A 19269-nucleotide genomic window follows, 5' to 3' on the forward strand; every position below is an offset into this window, starting at 1 on the left:
TTCTTATGTAAATTATTGGTTAGTTTGAAGTCCAATTTCTTTAGATATTCTGCCATTCCTTTTGCCCTAATCATTTGAATTATAGGCCTAAAATGGTAGGGATTTGTATTATCCATTCTTAGGCTGCCATAAACAAATCTCTGACTATAAAGCAAAGTATGTGAGTGCTTCAGAGGTTTCAGAAGGCTAAGAATTAGACATCTTTCTAATTCATTATTTGTATGTGATTAGATTTATAATGCATATTATTTTATAAAGTTATGCTTCATTTAACAGATAGTTATGGAACTCCTGTCCTGTATGAAATGCTTATGTGGGGTACCAAGTTTCTTTTATTTAAAAAACTTAAATTTTAGAAAGGAAAATAGTAGCTGAACTTACCGATTTTGTTCATTAACTATAGTTACCAATTATCTTTTTCCATTAATTAAAAACAAAAATTGAAAGACTGAATACTGTTTGAAGTCCAGTTGTTTCTTCTTATACATTGTTGGAGTATATCTTACATACATGAATAAAATCAGCAAGTTGATATTATATAGAGTCAACTTGGCTACATTGCACATACACATAAAATATATATATACACATATTATATTATTTATAAGACCATTTTATAATTTTTGAAAGTATATTTTTAAAGCTTTTGGTTTTATAAAATATGAAGTGAAAAGTTCTGGTTTAGTTTTTTATATTTAATGCCTAAGCCTTTTGGATTTTATTGTGAAACGTGTTTTCAGACATAATACAGATTTTTTTTAAGCTTTTCTTTTAATTTCAGTTAACATATAGTGTTATATTAGTTTCAGTTGTACAATATAGTGATTCAACAATTTCATACATCACCCAGTGCTCATCATAAGTTCATAAGTGCCCTCCTTAATCCCCACCACCTATTTCACCCATCCCCCCGCACTGGGTACCCCACCCATTCGCCCCCGCCCCCCATAACTATCAGTTGGTTCTCTGTAGTTAACAGTCTGTTTCTTGGTTTGTCTCTTTTTCCTTTGCACATTTGTTTCTTAAATCCCATATATGAGTGAAATCATATGGTATTTGTCTTTCTCTGATTTATTTCACTTAGCATATACTTTCTAGCTCTATCCATGTTGTTGTAAATGGCAGAGTTTTATTCCTTTTCATGACAGAATAATATTCTGGGATGTGTGTGTGTGTGTGTGCATGCATGTATGTGTGTGTATGTATACCACATCTTCTTTATCCACTCATCAGTCAATGGACACTTGGGCTGCTTCCGCATCTTGGCTATTGTAAAGAATGCTGCTATAAAAATAGGGGTGCTTGTATTCATTTGAAATAGTGTTTTTCTGTTTTGGGGGTAAATACCCTAGTGTGGAGCCTGCTTAAGGTTCTCTCTCCCTTTCCCCCCTTCCCCCATTCACTTTCATGCTCTCTCTAAAAAAAAAAATCCCTATGTTTATAGCACCATTCTTTACACTAGCAAAGATGTGGAAGCAGGCCAACTGTCCATTCACTGATGAGTGGAAAAAGATGTGGTATATATACCTAAAATGGAATATTCAGCCATAACAAAGAATGAAATCTTGCTGTTTGCAATGACATGGTTAGAGCTAGACAGTATAATGCTAAGTGAAATAAGTCGGAGAAAGACACCATATGATTTCAGTCATGTGGAATTTAAGAAACAAAGGCGCAGAGGAAAGGAAGAGAGACAAACCAAGAAACAGACTTAACAATAGATAACAAACTGATGGATACCAGAGGGGAGCCCGTTGGGGGGATGGGTGAAATATAGGTGGTAGAGATTAAGGAGTGTACTTGTGTGGAGCACTGGGTGATTAAAATACAAATAAAAAAAGGTAATAGAAATGAAAAATAATATAACTAAGAGAAACTGAAGATGTAATAATATATACACTTTCCATGAAGAAAGAATAATAATTTCAAGATAGTCTTAAAATTTACCCATAATGCTGTATTAGTAAATATGGAGGTTAATATGTTTAAAAGAATGCTGAAAGACATTGGAGATAAAAATGTCAACATGTGATTTTAACAAAACAGAACAAAAATATTAGGAGCCATGATGGAAACAAAACCTCTAAAAACGGTAGAAATTTTTTCTTAATTATATAACAAAAGTATCCTCATATAACAAGTGTATATAAAATGCCAAACAGAAAAAATAAAACTACATGCACATAAAAATAAAATATATCAGTACAGCTAGTAATATGGTGATAGTCAGCAGTGTACTCCTAGTAGGCAAAAATATACATAGAACATAGTATTTTGATTATCTTCTGCCTTGATGATGATAAATAATTACTGAAAATTTTCTATATGCCAGGCCCTCTCATAAGTATTTTTTATGCATTATCTCATTTGTTCTTCAGAATATCTGAAGACATTAGTAGTATTGTTATTTGTCTTCCAGAAAACGAAGGCACGTTTATCATATACCAAGACCAGTGTTCCTGAGCCAGTAAATAATAGGGTCATGAAACAAAATCAGGGAATCTGACCCAGTGCCCACTCTCTTACCCACTGTGCTGTATTATGATAACTCTTTATCCTTGTCACAAGCCCTCCCCCACCCCGCCCCTAACTCCTTCGTGGGTGCTTAGTTCAGAAATTTGTTAACTACACTTTTTCGTCATGTTCTGGCATTTCTGAAATCATCTGTAAATATGAGGGTTTAGAAGTGATTAACCACAAAATGCATGTTAGGTTCTCACAGAGTATGAATAACACAGTGGCTGCTTCAAGGAGCATTTATTCTTATAATTATGTATAACACTGGTAAATGACATATGAAAACCACATATCACTGCTACTTATTTTTTTTTAATTCTGAGAGGCATACCTAGTAGCAAGCCAAGGATCTACTTGGCTTGACATATAAATTTATGTCAAAATGGTGCCACCATTAATTATTTTCACTTTACACTTAATTCTAATATTTTAAAACTTTTCTTTCTGATTGTAGGAACGCAAGAGAGCTCTAGAGGCAGAACGGCAGGCCCGTGTAGAAGAATTGTTGATGAGAAGAAAAGAACAAGAAGCCCGAATTGAACAACAGAGGCAAGAAAAAGAAAAAGCCCGTGAGGATGCTGCCCGAGAAAGAGCTAGGTACCTCATTTGCTATTATGATTTTGAACCTAATGAACTTAATGTCATGAGTGGATATTCAAATCACGTCTAAAAGTAAAGCCATTTCTTGTCATGTAGATTTTTAAAGAAATAGTCACAAATACAGAAATGTACTGAATTTCAATTTCCAGGAATTATGTGATTGTACTTAAAATAGAAACCTTCTGAATCTTCCTACTGAATGAGAAACTTGATGTTTTAAGATTTTTTGATTGCAGAAAACAGAATTTGATACTGGCTAGCTTAAGCAAAGAAAGTTTTTGGAAAATATTGGGAGTAAAAGTGATAGGAAGTTAGAGGAATAAGCTTGGAAATGGTGAGGTGTCAAAGGCTGGGTCACAAGAGCACGGTGGTGGTCTTTTGATGGAAGCAGTCTAGTCAGCATATTGCCACTCTGATTATGATAAATGACCTTCAGCCATCCCTACATTTTGAAATCACTTAAGATTCAAAGATCCAGGAGAAGACATTTAACTGGCTACGTCCAAGTCGTTTTGGTTGCTCTACACTTAATAATATATTTTCTGACCTCTTAATTTTGGCAAATTTAGTGCATGTGAAAAGATAGCTCTTTGTGATTTTAATATGCTTTTCTAGTTAGCCAAGATTAATAAGGCTGAGCAACTTTGCTCATACTTACCAACTACACAAGTTTTTTTGTTTTTTTTTTTTTAATGTAAAGTGCCTATTTAAATTTTTTGTTCCTTTCTCTATTGGAATATTTACTTCTTGATATTTGGGAATTATCTTTACTAGATACCAATTCTTTGTCAGATACATTTGTTGCAAATATTTTTATGGGTTATTGGTTGTCTTTTTACTCTTTATGATGGCTTTTAATTAATATAATTCCTTTTCTTAGTTTTTGTTTAAATTCCAGTTAGTTAATATACAATGTAATATTAGTTTCAGGTGTATAATCTAGTGACTCAGCACTTCCCTACAACACTTGGTGCTCATCACCTACTTAATCACTCCCCCACCTGATTAATGTAATTCTTGATTGCAATGCAGTAAAACTGAACAAACTTTGTGATATGTGCTTTTTTTATCTTGTTTATGAAATCCCTTCCTCTCTGGAGTCATTAGATATTCTTCAAAATGTTGTGGTTAAAGAGGACACGTATTGTGTTGAGCACTGGGTGTTACATGCAACTAATGAATCGTTGAACACTACATCAAAAACTTACGATGTACTATATGCTGGCTAAATAAAGGAAGGATGGAGATGAAAAAAAACCCCAAAATGTTTTGTTTTGGTGTTTTTTTTAAATAGTAAAGTCATTATCTACTTAGAATTTATTTAATTGTATGGGTTGAGGTAAGAATCCAATTTCATTTTTTTTCTCCATGTGGATACCCCATTCTAATTTAGGCATCATTTTTTTCCCTAATAATCTATAGAATTTCTAATATAAATGAAGCTTCCATGTATGCATGATTCTGTTTGTAGGCTCTATCTTCTGGTCCAGTGGTCACTTTTTCTATCTCCTACCTTAATTCTCAAAGCTTACCATAATTCTTGGTATCTATTAGTATCCCTTACTTTATTTTTTATTATTAGAACTGTCTTGTCCCTTTTGCATTTCCACTATTAGATTCAGCTTGCTCAATTCTATATTAAAAAAAGGAAATTGTAAAAATTTTGTGGTTTTTGTTTGTTTTTGTCTTTTTTGACTTTCAGGTATAGAATTTACTGATTCAACACTTAAAAACAACACCAGGTGCTCATCACAACTGTCCTTCTTAATCCCCATCACCTATTTAATCCATTTGCCCCACCCATCTCCCCTCCTATAACCATCAGTTTGTTCTCTGAATTTAAGAGTCTTTTTCTTGATTTTCTTCTCTTTTCCCCCATGTTTGTTTGTTTTGTTTCTTAATTCCACATGCAAGTGAAATCATATGGTATTTGACTTTGACTGACTTATTTCACTTAGCACGATACTCTGTAGCTCCATCCACTTGGTTGCAAATGACAAGATTTCATTCTTTTTTTATGGTTGAATAATCCATTGTATATATATACACACCACATCTTCTTTATTCATTCATCCATTGATCAACATCTGGGCTCTTTCCGTATTTTCGCTATTATTGATGATGATGCTGTAAACATCAGGGTGCATGTATCCCTTCAAATTAGTATTTTTGTTTGCTTTGGGTAAATATCTGTTAGTGCAATTGCTAGATTGTAGTGTAGTTCTATTTTTAACTTTTGGAGGAACCTCCATACTGTCTTCTATAGTGGCTGCACCAGTTTGCATTCACACCAATAATTTAAGAGGGTTTCACTTTTCCATATTCTCGCCAACACTTATTGTTTCCTGTGTTGTTCATTTTAGCCATTCTGACAGGTGTGAAGTAATACCTCATTGTAGTTTTGATTTCTATTTTCCCTGATGATGAGTAATGTTGAGTATCTTTTCTTAACGTCTGTTGGCCATCTGGATGTCTTCTTTGGAAAAATGTCTATTCATGTCATGTCACAGATACACCATTTTTAACTGGATTATTTGGTTTTTGTGTGTTGAATTTTTAAGTTCTTCATGGATACTGGATACTAACCCTTTATCAGATATGTCCTTTGCAAATATCTTCTCTCATTCTGCTGGTTGCTTTTTAGTTTTCTTGATTGTTTACTTCACCTTGCAGAAACTTTTTATTTTGATGAAGTCCCAATAGTTTTTGCTTTTGTTTCCTTTGCCTCAGGAGACATATCTGGTAAGTTGCTCTGGCTGATGTCAGAGAGATTACTGCCTGTGCTGTCCTCTAGGATTTTGATGGTTTCAGGTCTCACTTAAAGATCTTTAATCCACTTTGAATTTGTGTTCATATATGGTGTAACACAGTGATCCAGTTTCATTCTTTTGCATGTTGATGTCCAGTTTTCCCAATATCCTTTGTTGGAGAAATTGGTTTTTTCTTTCTTTCTTCTTTTTAAGATTTTATTTATTTATGTGACAGAGAGAGACACAGCAAGAGAGGGAACACAAGCACCAGGAGTGGGAGAAGCAGGCTTCCTGCTGAGCAGGGAGCACAATGTGGGGCTCGATCCCAGGACCCTGGGATCATGACCTGAGCCAAAGTCAGGTGCTTAATGACCAGGTGCCCCAGAATTGTGTTTTGTTTTTTGGTTTTTTGGATACTCTTTCCTGCTTTGTTGAAGATTAATTGACCATACATTTTTGGGTTCACTTCTGGGATTTCTGTTTTGTTCCATGGATCTATGTGTCAGTTTTTGTGCCAGTGCCATACTGCCTTGATCACTACAGCTTTGTAATAGAAATTGAAGTCCAGATTTGTGGTGCCCCCAGCTTTGCTTTTCTTTTTCAAGATTGCTTTGGCTTTTCAGGGGCTTTTCTGGTTTCATACAAATATCAGAATTGTTTATTCTAGCTCTGTGAAAAATGCTGGTATTATTTTGATAGTGAATGCATTGAATGCATAGATTGCTTTGGGTAATATAGACATTTAAATAATATTTGTTCCAGTCCATGAGCATGAAATGTTTTTCCATTTCTTCTCATCTTCCTCAATTTCTTTCATCAGAGTGCAGATCTTTTACCTCTTTGGCTAGGGTAATTCCTAGGTATCTTATAATTTTTGTTGCAATTGTAAATGGGTTTGATTCCTTCATTTCTCTTTCTGCTACTTCATTATTGGTGTATAGAAATGTAACAGGCTTCCCTGTGTTCCTTTTATATCCTCTGACTTTGCTAAATTTGTGTATCAGTTCTACCATTTTTTTTTTTATTCTTTCAGGTTTTCTACATAGATTATCATGTCCTCTGGGGAGAGTGAAAGTTTGACTTCTTCCTTGCCAGTCTGGATGCTTTTTATTTCTTTTTGTTGTCTGATTGCTGAGGCTGGGACTTCCAGCAGTATATTGAACAATAGTGGTGAGAATGGATATTCCTGTCATGTTACTGACCTTAGGGAAAAAGCACTCAGTTTTTCTCCATTGAGGATGGTATTACCTCTGGGTCTTTTCATATATGGCCTTTATGATGTTGAGGTATATTCTCTCTGTGCCTACTTTATGAGGGTTTTTTCCAAGAATGGATGCTGTATTTTGTCAAGTGCTTTTTCTGCATCTATTGGGAGGATTATGTGGTTCTTATTTCTCCTTTTATTAATGTGGTTTATCATGTTGATTGATTTGGGGATGTTGAACCACCCCTGCTACCCAGGAATAAATCCCACCAGATCGTGGTGAATAATACTTCTAATGTACTGTTGGATCCTATTGACTAGGATCTTTGTGAGAATTTTTGCATCCTTTTTCATCAGGAATATTGGTCTGTAATTCTCCTTTTTATTGGTCTTTGTCTGGTTTTGGGATCAAGGTAATGTTGGCCTCATACAATGAGTTTGGAAGTTTTCTTTCCATTCCTGTTTTTTTGGAACAATTTCAGAAGAATATTTATTAATTCTTCTTTAAATGTTTGGTAGTCTTTCCCTGGGAAGCCACCTAGCCCTGGATTCTTTTTGTTGTTGTTGTTGTTTGTTTTGTTTTTAAAGATTTTATTTATTTGACAGAGTACAAGAAAGGGGAGCAGCAGGCAGAGGGAGAGGGAGAAGGAGACTCTCTGCTGATCTGGGAACCTGATGCAGAGCTCTATCCCAGGACCCTGGAATCATGACCTGAACCAAAGGCAGACACTTAAGCAACTGAGCCACCTAGGCACCCAAGTCTGGCCCTGGATTCTTATTTGTTGGGAGATTTTTGATTATTGATTTAAGTTCTTCGTTGGTTATGGGTCTGTTCAGACTTTCTATTTCTTCCTGTTTCAGTGCTGGTAGTTTATATGTTTCTAGGAATTTACCCATTTCCTAGTCTAGATTGCCTAATTTGTTACCATATGAGCGCTCATAATATTCTCTTATAATTGATTCTATTTCTTTTGTGCTGGTTATGACCTCTACTCTTTCATTCATCATTTTATTTAGGTCCTTTGTCTTCTTTTTGATAACTGTACCTAGGGGTTTATCAATCTTGTTTATTCTTTCACAGAACCAGCTCCTAATTTTATCGATCTGTTTCACTGTCTTTTTTTTTTTTTTAATTCTATTTCATTGGTTTCTGCTCTAATCTTTATTATTTCTCTTCTCCTGCTGGATTTAGGCTTTATTTGCTGTTCTTTTTCTAGCTACTTTAGTTGTAATGTTAGATTGTGTATGTGAGACTTTTGTTTCTTGAGGAAGGCCTGTATTTATATATAATTCTCCCCTAGGATGGCTTTTGCTGCATCCCAGTGGTTTTTGGATTGTCATCTTTTCATTTTCATTGGCTTCCATGTATTTTTTTTTTAAATTTCTTCTTTAATTTTCTGGTTGACCCATTTATTCTTTAGTAGGATGTTCTTCAACCTCCATGTATTTGTGTTCCTTCCAAATTTTTTCTTGTGTTTGATTTCCAAGTTTCATGGCATTGTAGTCTGAAAATATTCATGGTATGATCTCAGTCTCTTCTTACCAGTTGAGGCCTGATTTGTGACCTAGTATGTGATCTATTCTGAAGAATGTTTCATGTGCATTTGAAAAGAATGTATATTCTTCTTTAGGATGAAATGCTCTGAATATATGTTATGTCCATCTGGTCCAGTGAGTCATTTAAAGCCTTTGTTTCTTTGTTGATCTTCTGCTTAGATGATGTGTCCTTTGCTGTGAGTGAGGTGTTAATATCCCCTACTATTATTGTATTATTATCAATGAGTTTCTTTAAGTTTGTTGTGAATTGATTTATATATTTAGCTGCTCCCAAATTTGGAGCATAAATACTTAAAATTATTAGATCTTCTTCTTGGATAGACCCTTTTTTTAAGATGTAGAGTCCTTTTTCGTCTTATATCACAGTCTTTAGTTTAAAATCTAGTTTGTGGGGTTCCTGGGTGGCTCAGTGGGTTAAGCCTCTGCCTTCGGCTCTGGTTGTGATCTCAGGGTCCTGGGATCGAGTCTGACGTTGGCCTCACTGCTCCGCGGGGAGCCTGCTTCCCTCTCTCTCTCTGCCTGCCTCTCTGCCTACTTGTGATCTCTCTCTCTCTGTCAAATAAATAAATAAAATCTTAAAAAAAATAAAAAATAAATAAAATCTAGTTTGTCTGATATAAGGATGACACATAAAGATAGCTTCTCTAGCTTTCTTTTGATGTCCATTAGCATGATAAATTGTTCTCCACCCCCTCACTTTCAATTTGGAGTCATCTTTGGGTGTCAAATGAATCTCTTATAAGCAGCGTATCAATGGGTCTTTTTTTTTTTTTTTTAATCCATTCTGGTATCCTGTGTCTTTTGATAGGAGCATTTAGTTCATTTACATTCAGAATACTTATTGAAAGATATGATTTTAGTGCCATTGTATTACTTGTAAAGTCACTGTTCCTATAGATTATCTCTTCCTTTCTAGTCTTTACTTTTAGTCTCTCTTGCCCACTCACAGTATCCCCTTTAATATTTCTTGTGGAGCTAGTTTAGAGTTCATGAACTCCTTTAGTTTTTGTTTATTTTGGAAGCTCTTTTTCTCCTTCTAATCTGAATAACACCCTTTCTGGACACAGTTTTCTTGGCTACATATTTTTCCCATTTACTGTGTTGAATATATCATGCCATAGCTTTCCAGCCTGCCAGGTCTTTGTGGACAGGTCTGCTCCTAGCCTAAGTGTCAACCCTTGTATGTTAATGATCTTCTTTCCTGAGCTGCTTTCAGAATTCTGTCTCTGTTTTTGTATTTTTCAGGTTTCACTATGATATGTCATGATGTTGACCTATTTTTGTTGATTTTGAGGGGAGTTTTCTGTGCCTCTTGGAATTGAATGCCTGTTTCCTTCCCTCGGTTAGGGAAGTTCTTAGCTATAATTTGCTCAAATATACCTTCTTTACTTCTCTCTTCCTTCTTTCGGACCCCAGTAATTCTGACACTGTTTCATTTTATGGTTTTGCTCATTTCTCAAAGTTTTCCCTCATGATCTGGTAGTTGTTTTTCTCTCTTTTCTTCAGTTTCCTTCCTTTACATCATCTTGTCTTCTATGTCACTAACTCACTCTTCTGCCTCATTTACCCTAGCTGTTAGAGGATCCATTATAGACTGCATCACAGTTAAAACATTTTTAATTTTGGACTGATTAGATTTTATTCTGCACTAAGAGATTTCCCCAGTGTCTTTTATACTTTTTTCAAGCCCAGCTAATAACTTTATAATTGTTATCTGAATACCAGCTCTGACATTCTTCTTATATCTCTACCAATTAGATCTGAAGCAAGAGAGTATTACCTCTGGTTCTTTCTTTTGTTGTGAATTCCTCTTTCTAGTCATTTTGCCCAGAGAAGAATGAATGGATGAGAGAACAAAATAAAAAATATTAACCACAACCCAAGCGAAATACACATTAGACAAATCAAAGAGGTTGCAAGCCAAAAAAGAAAAGGAAAAGAAAAAAAGGGAGGTGGAAGGGAGTATATAATCTCCCAGATGGACAAAACAGGGTGATTCACTTGGTCCTGAATGTATTTTGGTTTGTTATAACACACTAAATCCAAAAATTGTAAAGAATGCAAAACATATATACATAGTAGAATACAGTGAATGGAAACCAAAAATGAAGTTGTATCTATAAAATGTAAATGTAAAAATGAAAATTAAAAAGAGACTTAAAAAAAGAGTTGATACAAAAAAACTAGTTGAAAAGGAAAAAAAGAAAAAAAAAAGAAAATTTTAAACTGAAAAAATAAAGACTTATGCCAAAAAACCTCTGATTTTATGTACTATTTTCCCCTAGCATGGGAGTTTTTCATTTATGAGTGATCTGTAAACTTGGTATTTGCCTGAGGATCCTGCAGGTCTTCTGGGGGTGGGGCCTCTTCCACTGATTTGCGGCTGTTTTTGCCCAGCAGAGTTGTATTACCCCTTGCCCTAGGGCAGGGCTCAGTGTAAGCTGCTTCAGTTGCTTTATGTGGCTTTTGTTCCCTGATGGCTTTTCGTATTGCTTTAGAGAATGGAAATAAAAAAATGGCAGCACCTCAGTCCCCAGGTCTGGAACTGAATGATTGTGGCACCCACTCTTTAGCGCACCCTCAGGGAAAGGTGGTCATTCCCTTTCCTGTGCACCAACTCCACAGACTCCTGCAGGCACAGGCACACCAATCCTGAGGGTGGGGAGGGGTATCTCATTATGCCCTGCCACTGGCTGGGCTCCTGCTCTGGGAGTGTTTGCCCTGTCCTGTGTACACCTGTGCCACTACTCTGGGAGGAAGGAGCCAGATCTCCCAGCAGTTGTTGCTTGCTGGGCCTTTGCTCGGAGAGCGGTCACCTGATTGTGCCATGGTTCATGGTTTATGACAACACCTAGCTGAGAGGCTTCTCTGGGGCTTGCTAATTGTAGCCAGCTTCCTTCTGCAATGCTTGGGAACTCTGCCACACACAGGCACCTTTGTTCTTTCTGTGACCCTGGGGATCTGAGACCACACTGTCCCACCTACAGTCTGTGCCACTTCATCACCTGAGCACCTTTCAGTCAGGGACATTCTTTTACAGGTGCAGACTTCTAAAGCTTCCGATTTTGTACTTCACTGCTCTATCACTTTCCAGTGGCTGGCTTACAAAGGCTCTCCCCCCACCCCATGGTTTATCTTCTGATATATCCCCTTAGATTCATGTGTCTGCACCTCTTACTTTGCAAAAAGTGGTCACTTTTCTATTTGTAGAATTGCAGCAATTCTTTTCTTAGATCTGAGGTTAAATTCAGATGTTCAGAGTGATTTGGTAGACATCTAGCTGAATCCAAGGGACCATATGAAATATAGATCCCCCACTTTTCTGCCATCTTTCCTCCCTCTTCCCAATTAAAGATATTTTTAATTTTTTTAATGATTTTTTGATCCATGAGTTATTTAGAATCATTTTGTTTAGTTTCTAAGTACTTGGGGATATCCCCAATTTTCTGTCATTTTCTAATCTTTTGTAGTTGAAGAATATACTTTGTGTAAATTTAAATTTGTGTAAATTTTAAAGTCCCTTTAAATTCATTGAGACTTATTTTATAGCCTTGGGTGTAGATGATCCTAGAGAAAAAAGTCCTATATGCCCTTGTAAAAGTATTTGTATTCTATTGTTGGATTCAGTGTTCTTTAAATGTCAGTTAAGTTAGTTGATTGTTTTGTCTAGACTTCTGTATGCTTATTGGTTTTCTGTTTTGCTTTATTAAGTTTTGATAGATGGTTGTTGAAATTTCCACATATTTTTGAATTTTCCATTTATATTTTAGTTTGACAGTTTTTGCTTTATGTATTTTGGTGCCATAGGCATATAATATCTTCCTGAGGTATTGACTTTCATCGTTATGAAATGTTCCTCTTTGACTTTTAAAAAATATTTCTTGCCTTAAAGTCAACTTTTTTCCTCTTTTAAATATCTCCATTGTCATTATTTGTATGATACATCTTTTTCTGTCCTTCTACTTTCATCCTTTTGTGTCTTTTTACCTCAACTGTCTCTCTCATAGACTAAATATAGTTGAGGTTTCCTTTTCCATCTATTCTAATTTCTGCCTTTTGATTAAAGTGTTTAGTCCATTCTCATTGAATGTAATTATTGATATGATTGCATTTATATCTTGTACTTTGATACTTATTTTCTATATATCTGAAGGGTTTATTTGTTCTCTCTTACTACTACTGCCTTTTTTGTTAATACTTTTAAGTGCATCATTTAAATTTTTCTCTTCATTTGTTCAAAGATTTATTTATTTATTTATTTGTTTATTTGAGAAAGAGCACAAGCCGGGGAAGGGGCAGAGAGAGAGGGAGAGATGCAGACTCCCCACTGAGCAGGGAGCCTGACATGAGGCTTGATCCCACGAGCCTGAGATCATGACTTGAACCAAGATCAAGAGCCAAGATCAAGATGTTTAACCGCCTCACCTACCCACCAGGCATCTCTTTCTCCTGATTTTTAAACTCTTATTTTAGTTTTGCTTAGTGGTTCCTGTTTTTATTACAATATTTTGACTTACGACAATCTACTTTTGATTAAAACTAACTTAATTTTTGTAAAATAGAGCAACTTTATTTCATTATAGTTCTGTAGCCTTTCCCTCATGTTATTATCATCACATAAAGTATATCTACATATGTAATAATTTCAACAATGCAGTGTTACATTATCTCTTCATGTAGTGCCACATTTTTCAAAAAAATTAGAATAAGAGAGAAAATGTATTTATATGTTCCTTTATACTTATTAACATATTTACCATTTCTGGGGTACTTCATTTATTTTGTGGATTCAGGTTACATTTTGGCATAACTCCTTTTTAGCTACATGGGTTTCTTTCAGTATTTCTTATAAGGGAGTTTTGCTGTCATTCAATTAACTTGCATTTGCTTATTTGGGAATATTTTGCCTTCATTTTGGTTTTGGTTTTAAAAATTTTTGTTATTGGAGTTAAATGGAGAACCTTCCCTGGTATAACTAGCAGCACAGCTGCTGCCTGGGACAACGCACAACAAAACTGGCTGTAGCTGCCCCAGGAATCCCAGCCTAAAAGAATGGTTATTCTACACTGATATTCTGCCAAAACTTCCTGGCATCTATGAGGTTAAAATCTCAGAACATCTAGGAAGAAAAAAGGGGAACACAATGAAGAAATGGGCATTTTACAATGTTGTTTGCACATTGGCGGGCACTGACAGCTTAATGGAGCCATCATCCCTTCCTCATTCTTGAGATCATCAATTAGAATGTACAGGGCATTTCACAAGTTGAGCAACAGGCTGCCCACTCAGAAGCATCACCCCACACCATAGGAAGAGAACCTAAATTAAGGATTCCAGAGATTCCAAACAACCAATAATATGAAGAAGAAGCCAGTGTGGCAGAGGTGATCTGGATCCAAGAAGAAATGGAAAATGCCTATAATAAAAAATCACAGCCCCAGCCTGAGCCAAAAGGGATGAGCCATAACTGATTTAGCTATGGACATGTGATCCAATTCTGGCCAAGGAGCCACAGCAACTTCTTCCGAGAAACATCACCAAAGGCAAGAGAAGCAAGAGGAAAAATGAACTATCAAGACCTCATCAAGATCAAAAGCTTTTGCACAGCAAAGGAAACAATCAACAAAACCAAAAGACAAGGGACAGAATGGGAGAAGATATTTGCAAATGACAGATTGGATAAAGAGCTAGTATCCAAAATCTATAAAGAACTTATCAAACTCAACACCCAAGGAACAAATAATCCAATCAAGAAATGGGCAGGAAAGGAAGAAAGGAAGGAAGGAAGGATGGAAAGAAAGAAAGAAAGAAAGGGAAAAGAAAGTAAAGAAAGAAATGGGCAGAGGACATGAATAGACCTTTCAGCAAAGAAGACATGCAAATGGCCAACAGAACATGAAAAAGTGCTCCAAATCACTTGGTATCAGGGAAATACAAATAGAAACCACAGTGAGATACCACCTCACACCAGTCAGAATGGCTAAAATTAACCAGTCAGGAAACGAGAGATGCTGGGAAGGATGTGGAGAAAGGGGAACCCTCCTACACTGTTGGTGGGAATGCAAGCTGGTGCAGCCACTCTGGAAAACAGCATGGAGTTTTCTCAAAAAGTTGAAAATAGAGCTACGCAATGACCCAGCAATCGCACTACTGAGTATTTACCCTAAAGATACAAAAGGAGTGATCCAAAGGGGCAAGTGCACCTGAATGTTTATAGCAGCAATGTCCACAATAGCCAAACTATGGAAAGAACCCAAATGTCCATCAACAGATGAATGGATAACCAAGAGATGGTATATATACACAATAGATGCTATGCAGCCATCAAGAGAAATGAAATCTTGCCATTTGCAATGACGTGGATGGAACTAGAGGGAATTATGCTGAGTGAAATAAGTAAATCACAGAAAGACAAATATCATATGATCTCTCTGATATGAAGAATTTTAGAGGCAGGGCGGGGAGTCATGGGTGTGGGGGGAGAAACAAGATGGGATCGGGAGGGAGACAAACCATAAGAGACTCTTAATCTCACAAAACAAACTGAGGGTTGCTGGGGGGTAGGGGAGTGGGCATAGGGTATCTGGGTTATGGATATTGGGGAGGGTATGTGCTATGGTGAGTCCTGTGAAATGTGTAAGCCTGATGATTCACAGACCTGTACCCCTGGTGCAAATAATACATTATATGTTAATAAAAAATATTAGGAAAAAAATTTTTGTTATTGTATATTTGACATTTTCCTTCATTTTAAATGATAATTTTGTTGGGTACAGAGTTCCTGGTTTTGTTCTTTTTTGTTTTCACTATTCTGAATCTTTTAACTTCTGTTTTTTTCTGATACAAAAGTTAGCCATTAATTATATTGCTTTTCCTCTGTATAGGGGGAATTGCTTTTTCCTTCCTGCTCTCTGAATTTTCTGTTTGTCTGTAATCAGACTATGATTTGTCTAGGTTGGTTCTATTCATGATTATTCAGTTCTGTACAATCAAGTTTGGGAAGTGTTTGTTATTTGTTCAGATATTTAATTGTCATTTCTCTTCAGGCATCTCTGATTTGTCACATTTTCTCAAGCTGCACATGGTTTTAATGACCTTAAGAGTTTTGAATAGTGGTCAGATATATTGTAGCATGTCTCTCAGGTAGGACTTGTCTGATGTTCTTCTCCTGGTTAGATTGATGTTACAACTTTTTGGAAGGAAGAACACAGAAATAACTATGAATTACCATTTGTAACATGTCAAAGGTTCATGCTGTCAATTTGACTTATCACTAATTTTTTTAACCTTGATCTCGGCTAAGATAGTGTTTGTCAGATTTCTCCACTGTATAGTTACTCTAAAATTTTTTCTATGCTATCTTCCCTGGAAGCAAGCCACTAAGCCTAACCAATACTGAAAAGGTAGGGAATTTTAGCTCCTTGGGAGGAGTATTCCTACGTAAATTATTTGCAGTTCTTCTGTAACAGGACATTTGTCTGTTCTCTCCTACTTAGTTATTAAATGCTTTTTTAAATGTCAGTGTGGACTTATGGATATTTATTTTATACATTGTGCTATAAACCAGTATTATTTTGTTGCTCAAAGTGTTCTAGGTTTGGACGTTGGGAGCTCTTTCTTTCAGCCCCTGTGTCCCTTCAACATACTTCATCATTTTATTTTTTGAGCACTTTCTTGCCCTTCTGACACTGCAGGATCGTCCATACTCATCTTGTGTTTTCTCTACTCCACCTGTAGAATTAGCTATTTGTTTAAGGATTCTTGATTCCTTTTATTGGAATGTTGTCTTTTTTTTTTTAACTTTTTTATTTCTCTGTTGAGTTTCCCTATTTGTTGAATCATTGTCATAATATTTTTCTTTAGTTTGGCATACTTCCTTTTAATTCTTTGAACATATTTGTAACAGCTGTTTTGTAGTCTTTGTCTACTAAATATACGATATGGCCTCATTCAGAAACAGTTTCAATTGACTGCTTTTTTCAAAGCCTGGTCATACTTCTTTGTATGTCTCATAATTTGTGATTGTTTCCTTTGCTATTACTTTTGTCTTTTGAGTCTATGCCTTTTCTGTTCATTTCTTGTGGTTTTAGTTTTTTTTTTTCAGAGAAAAATATGTTTTCAAATACCATATTTAAATGAGAGCTTCAGAGGTAGTGTTTGAACCCATATCTAGTGTGGGTCCAGAAACCTATTTTTATAACTAAGAATTTGTGTTGCTTCTTAAACATTTATTGAGCAGTATATTTGGGGCTTAGGCACTCATAAAAGAATAATTTTAAAATAATAACCCTTTAGAATATATAAGCATATGTATCCCAGTTGTATTTTTTTAATCTCATGAAATTTGTTACTCCAAGTAGTTGAATTTATAATTTTTACTATTTTTCTACAGAGATAGGGAAGAACGATTGGCTGCACTCACAGCTGCTCAACAAGAAGCAATGGAAGAGCTACAGAAAAAAATTCAGCTCAAGGTAAGGATATGATAATTTTAATTTGAAATTCTAGAGCTTTCAATGGAGCATAAGATTAAATCTTTTATTTATGGAATTGTGAAAAATTTTTAATTAGTTTGTATTTTTAATATTTGGATAATGAGACATGATTTGGTTATGATCAGTTCTAACTCAACTATCTAAAAACTGAATTTATTTTAATAAGATAAAACGATGTGGAGAATAATTAAGGGAATTCCAACATTTTTTGTTTTTTACTAACCAGTTTGTCAGTGACATGAAGGCGTTACTATCTGGCTTCTGATATTCATACTGTCAGTTATTTACAAATAAACTAGAAGATGATTAGTATAAATAGTTTCACTTGCTCTTCAGTGCTTGTGAATTGTGCAGTTGTAACTTGGGAAATTATGATAAACTGCTATTTTCTGGAATATGCTTAGCATTAGAAATATAGTTTCTAGCAGTATATTTCACACTGTTTAACAATTATTTACACAATGGCTTCACGCGGAGATAAGAAAATTCCATAAGGTAGAGGACCATATTGTATTATTTATGTAGTCCTGGAACTTTTATCATTCATTTCAATTTAATGCAGCAAAAATTTATTGAGCTTTGTGGTAGTTACGGGGTACAGAGATGAGATAGGCATGATCCTAAGTTTCAAGAAACTCTTAATCTAGTGTAAAATTCAGATGCTGATAATTTCCATATGGATAGAGGTGTACTTGGCATGCTATGGAAGTACAGATGAGGACACTTCGTCTAACATGAAGGGTTTCAGAAGTCAGGGGAAACATTTTAGAGAATAATTCCCGAGTTGAAAGAGAGAGGAGTTTAATTAATAGGAAAATAGGTAGGTAGGTTGGTTGGATGATATTTCCAGTCCTATGAAAAAGCATGAGCATGAAGTCAGAAGTCTGGAATTGTAGTTTTTTTTTAAGCTTGTTTGTTTTTCTTTTGTTTTTGGGGGAAGTCACTGCAAGTGTAGAACAGCCAGAAATGGAATGGTGTAGAGTTAATGTGGATAGAGACCTGCATCATGATGGGGTTTGTCTGCTGTGAGGATATGCTTAGTCTTCCCATATGGGTCAGCATTTCCCAAAGTGTTTCCCAAAGTGCTTCTCAAAAGTGTATTGTTGTCACATATGTGTGTAATATGTTGCTTAGTATAAGCTAGGTTTAATTGAGTCATAGAGCACAGAAACATACTAGAATAGTTCTATTTTAAAAACCTGTTTAGCTTTAATTTAGTGTTTTTCTTTTTTTTTTTTAAGATTTTATTTATGTATTTGAGAGAGAAAGAGTAAGAGAGAGAGCATGAGAGGGGAGAGGGTCAGAGGGAGAAGCAAACTTCCTGCTGAGCAGGGAGACTGATGCGGGACTTGATCCCAGGACTCCAGGATCATGGAGCCAAAGCCTTTTGCTTAAGCAGCTGAGCCACCCAGGCACCCCTAATTTAGCATTTTTGAAATGTATTTGAAAATACATTTTTGTTTTGTTTCCACAAAATGCTTAGTAATCTCCCATGGTATAGTCCTATGAAGCACACTTTAGGAGACACTATTGTGCATGCAGGAGGTATTGAAGGGCTTTATGTAAATTCTTGTTCTTGGTGTTCAAGTTAACACTGAATTAAGACATTCTTCTTTTGTTCTAGAAAATTCAATGGAAATACTGTTTTTTCAAGTTCTCAGTATAATTTGGATAATTTTTTCTATTTTCACACTTTGACTTCATTCACAGCATGATGAAAGCATTCGAAGGCACATGGAACAGATTGAACAAAGAAAAGAAAAAGCTGCTGAGTTAAGCAGTGGGAGGCATGCAAATACTGATTATGCCCCCAAACTGACCCCTTATGAAAGAAAGAAGCAATGTTCCCTCTGCAATGTCCTGGTAGGTTGTCATTATTAATAATGTGATGATAGAATTTATTACTAAAGTTTATTAAACTATGGAAATATATTCTCTCATTTTTTTAAAATTCATACTAAGGCATCTGATGAGTACCATGGATTTCTGTCATGATTTTTATGCAAAGTAAGTGCTAGAAAAGTAGTATTGGCATTTAGGAGTAGCAGTGCAAAATGCCAGTGCAAGCAGTTGCTGCTGAAATGGCTGTATACCTGCTTACTTGTTAGCCCAAGCAGTATTTCTGTGTACTGGAAACAAAAGGAAA

The 19269-nt window shown here is 35.5% G+C and overlaps 1 protein-coding gene across 3 annotated transcripts in view; it reads left to right on the forward strand.

The window, feature by feature from the left end:
- SCAPER (S-phase cyclin A associated protein in the ER) overlaps positions 1–19269 on the forward strand; it is a 460910-nt gene that overhangs the window by 146896 nt on the left and 294745 nt on the right. For all 3 annotated transcript variants that reach the window (XM_032865126.1, XM_032865127.1, XM_032865128.1), the window contains 3 exons: positions 2972–3114; positions 17021–17102; positions 18834–18986. In XM_032865126.1, coding sequence (XP_032721017.1) covers positions 2972–3114; positions 17021–17102; positions 18834–18986 — 378 coding nt within the window. The remainder of the gene's footprint in view (positions 1–2971; positions 3115–17020; positions 17103–18833; positions 18987–19269) is intronic.

This window comes from Lontra canadensis, unplaced genomic scaffold, assembly GCF_010015895.1.
Source record: "Lontra canadensis isolate GAN:19392208 unplaced genomic scaffold, GSC_riverotter_1.0 scaffold28, whole genome shotgun sequence".
Taxonomy (NCBI): domain Eukaryota; kingdom Metazoa; phylum Chordata; class Mammalia; order Carnivora; family Mustelidae; genus Lontra; species Lontra canadensis.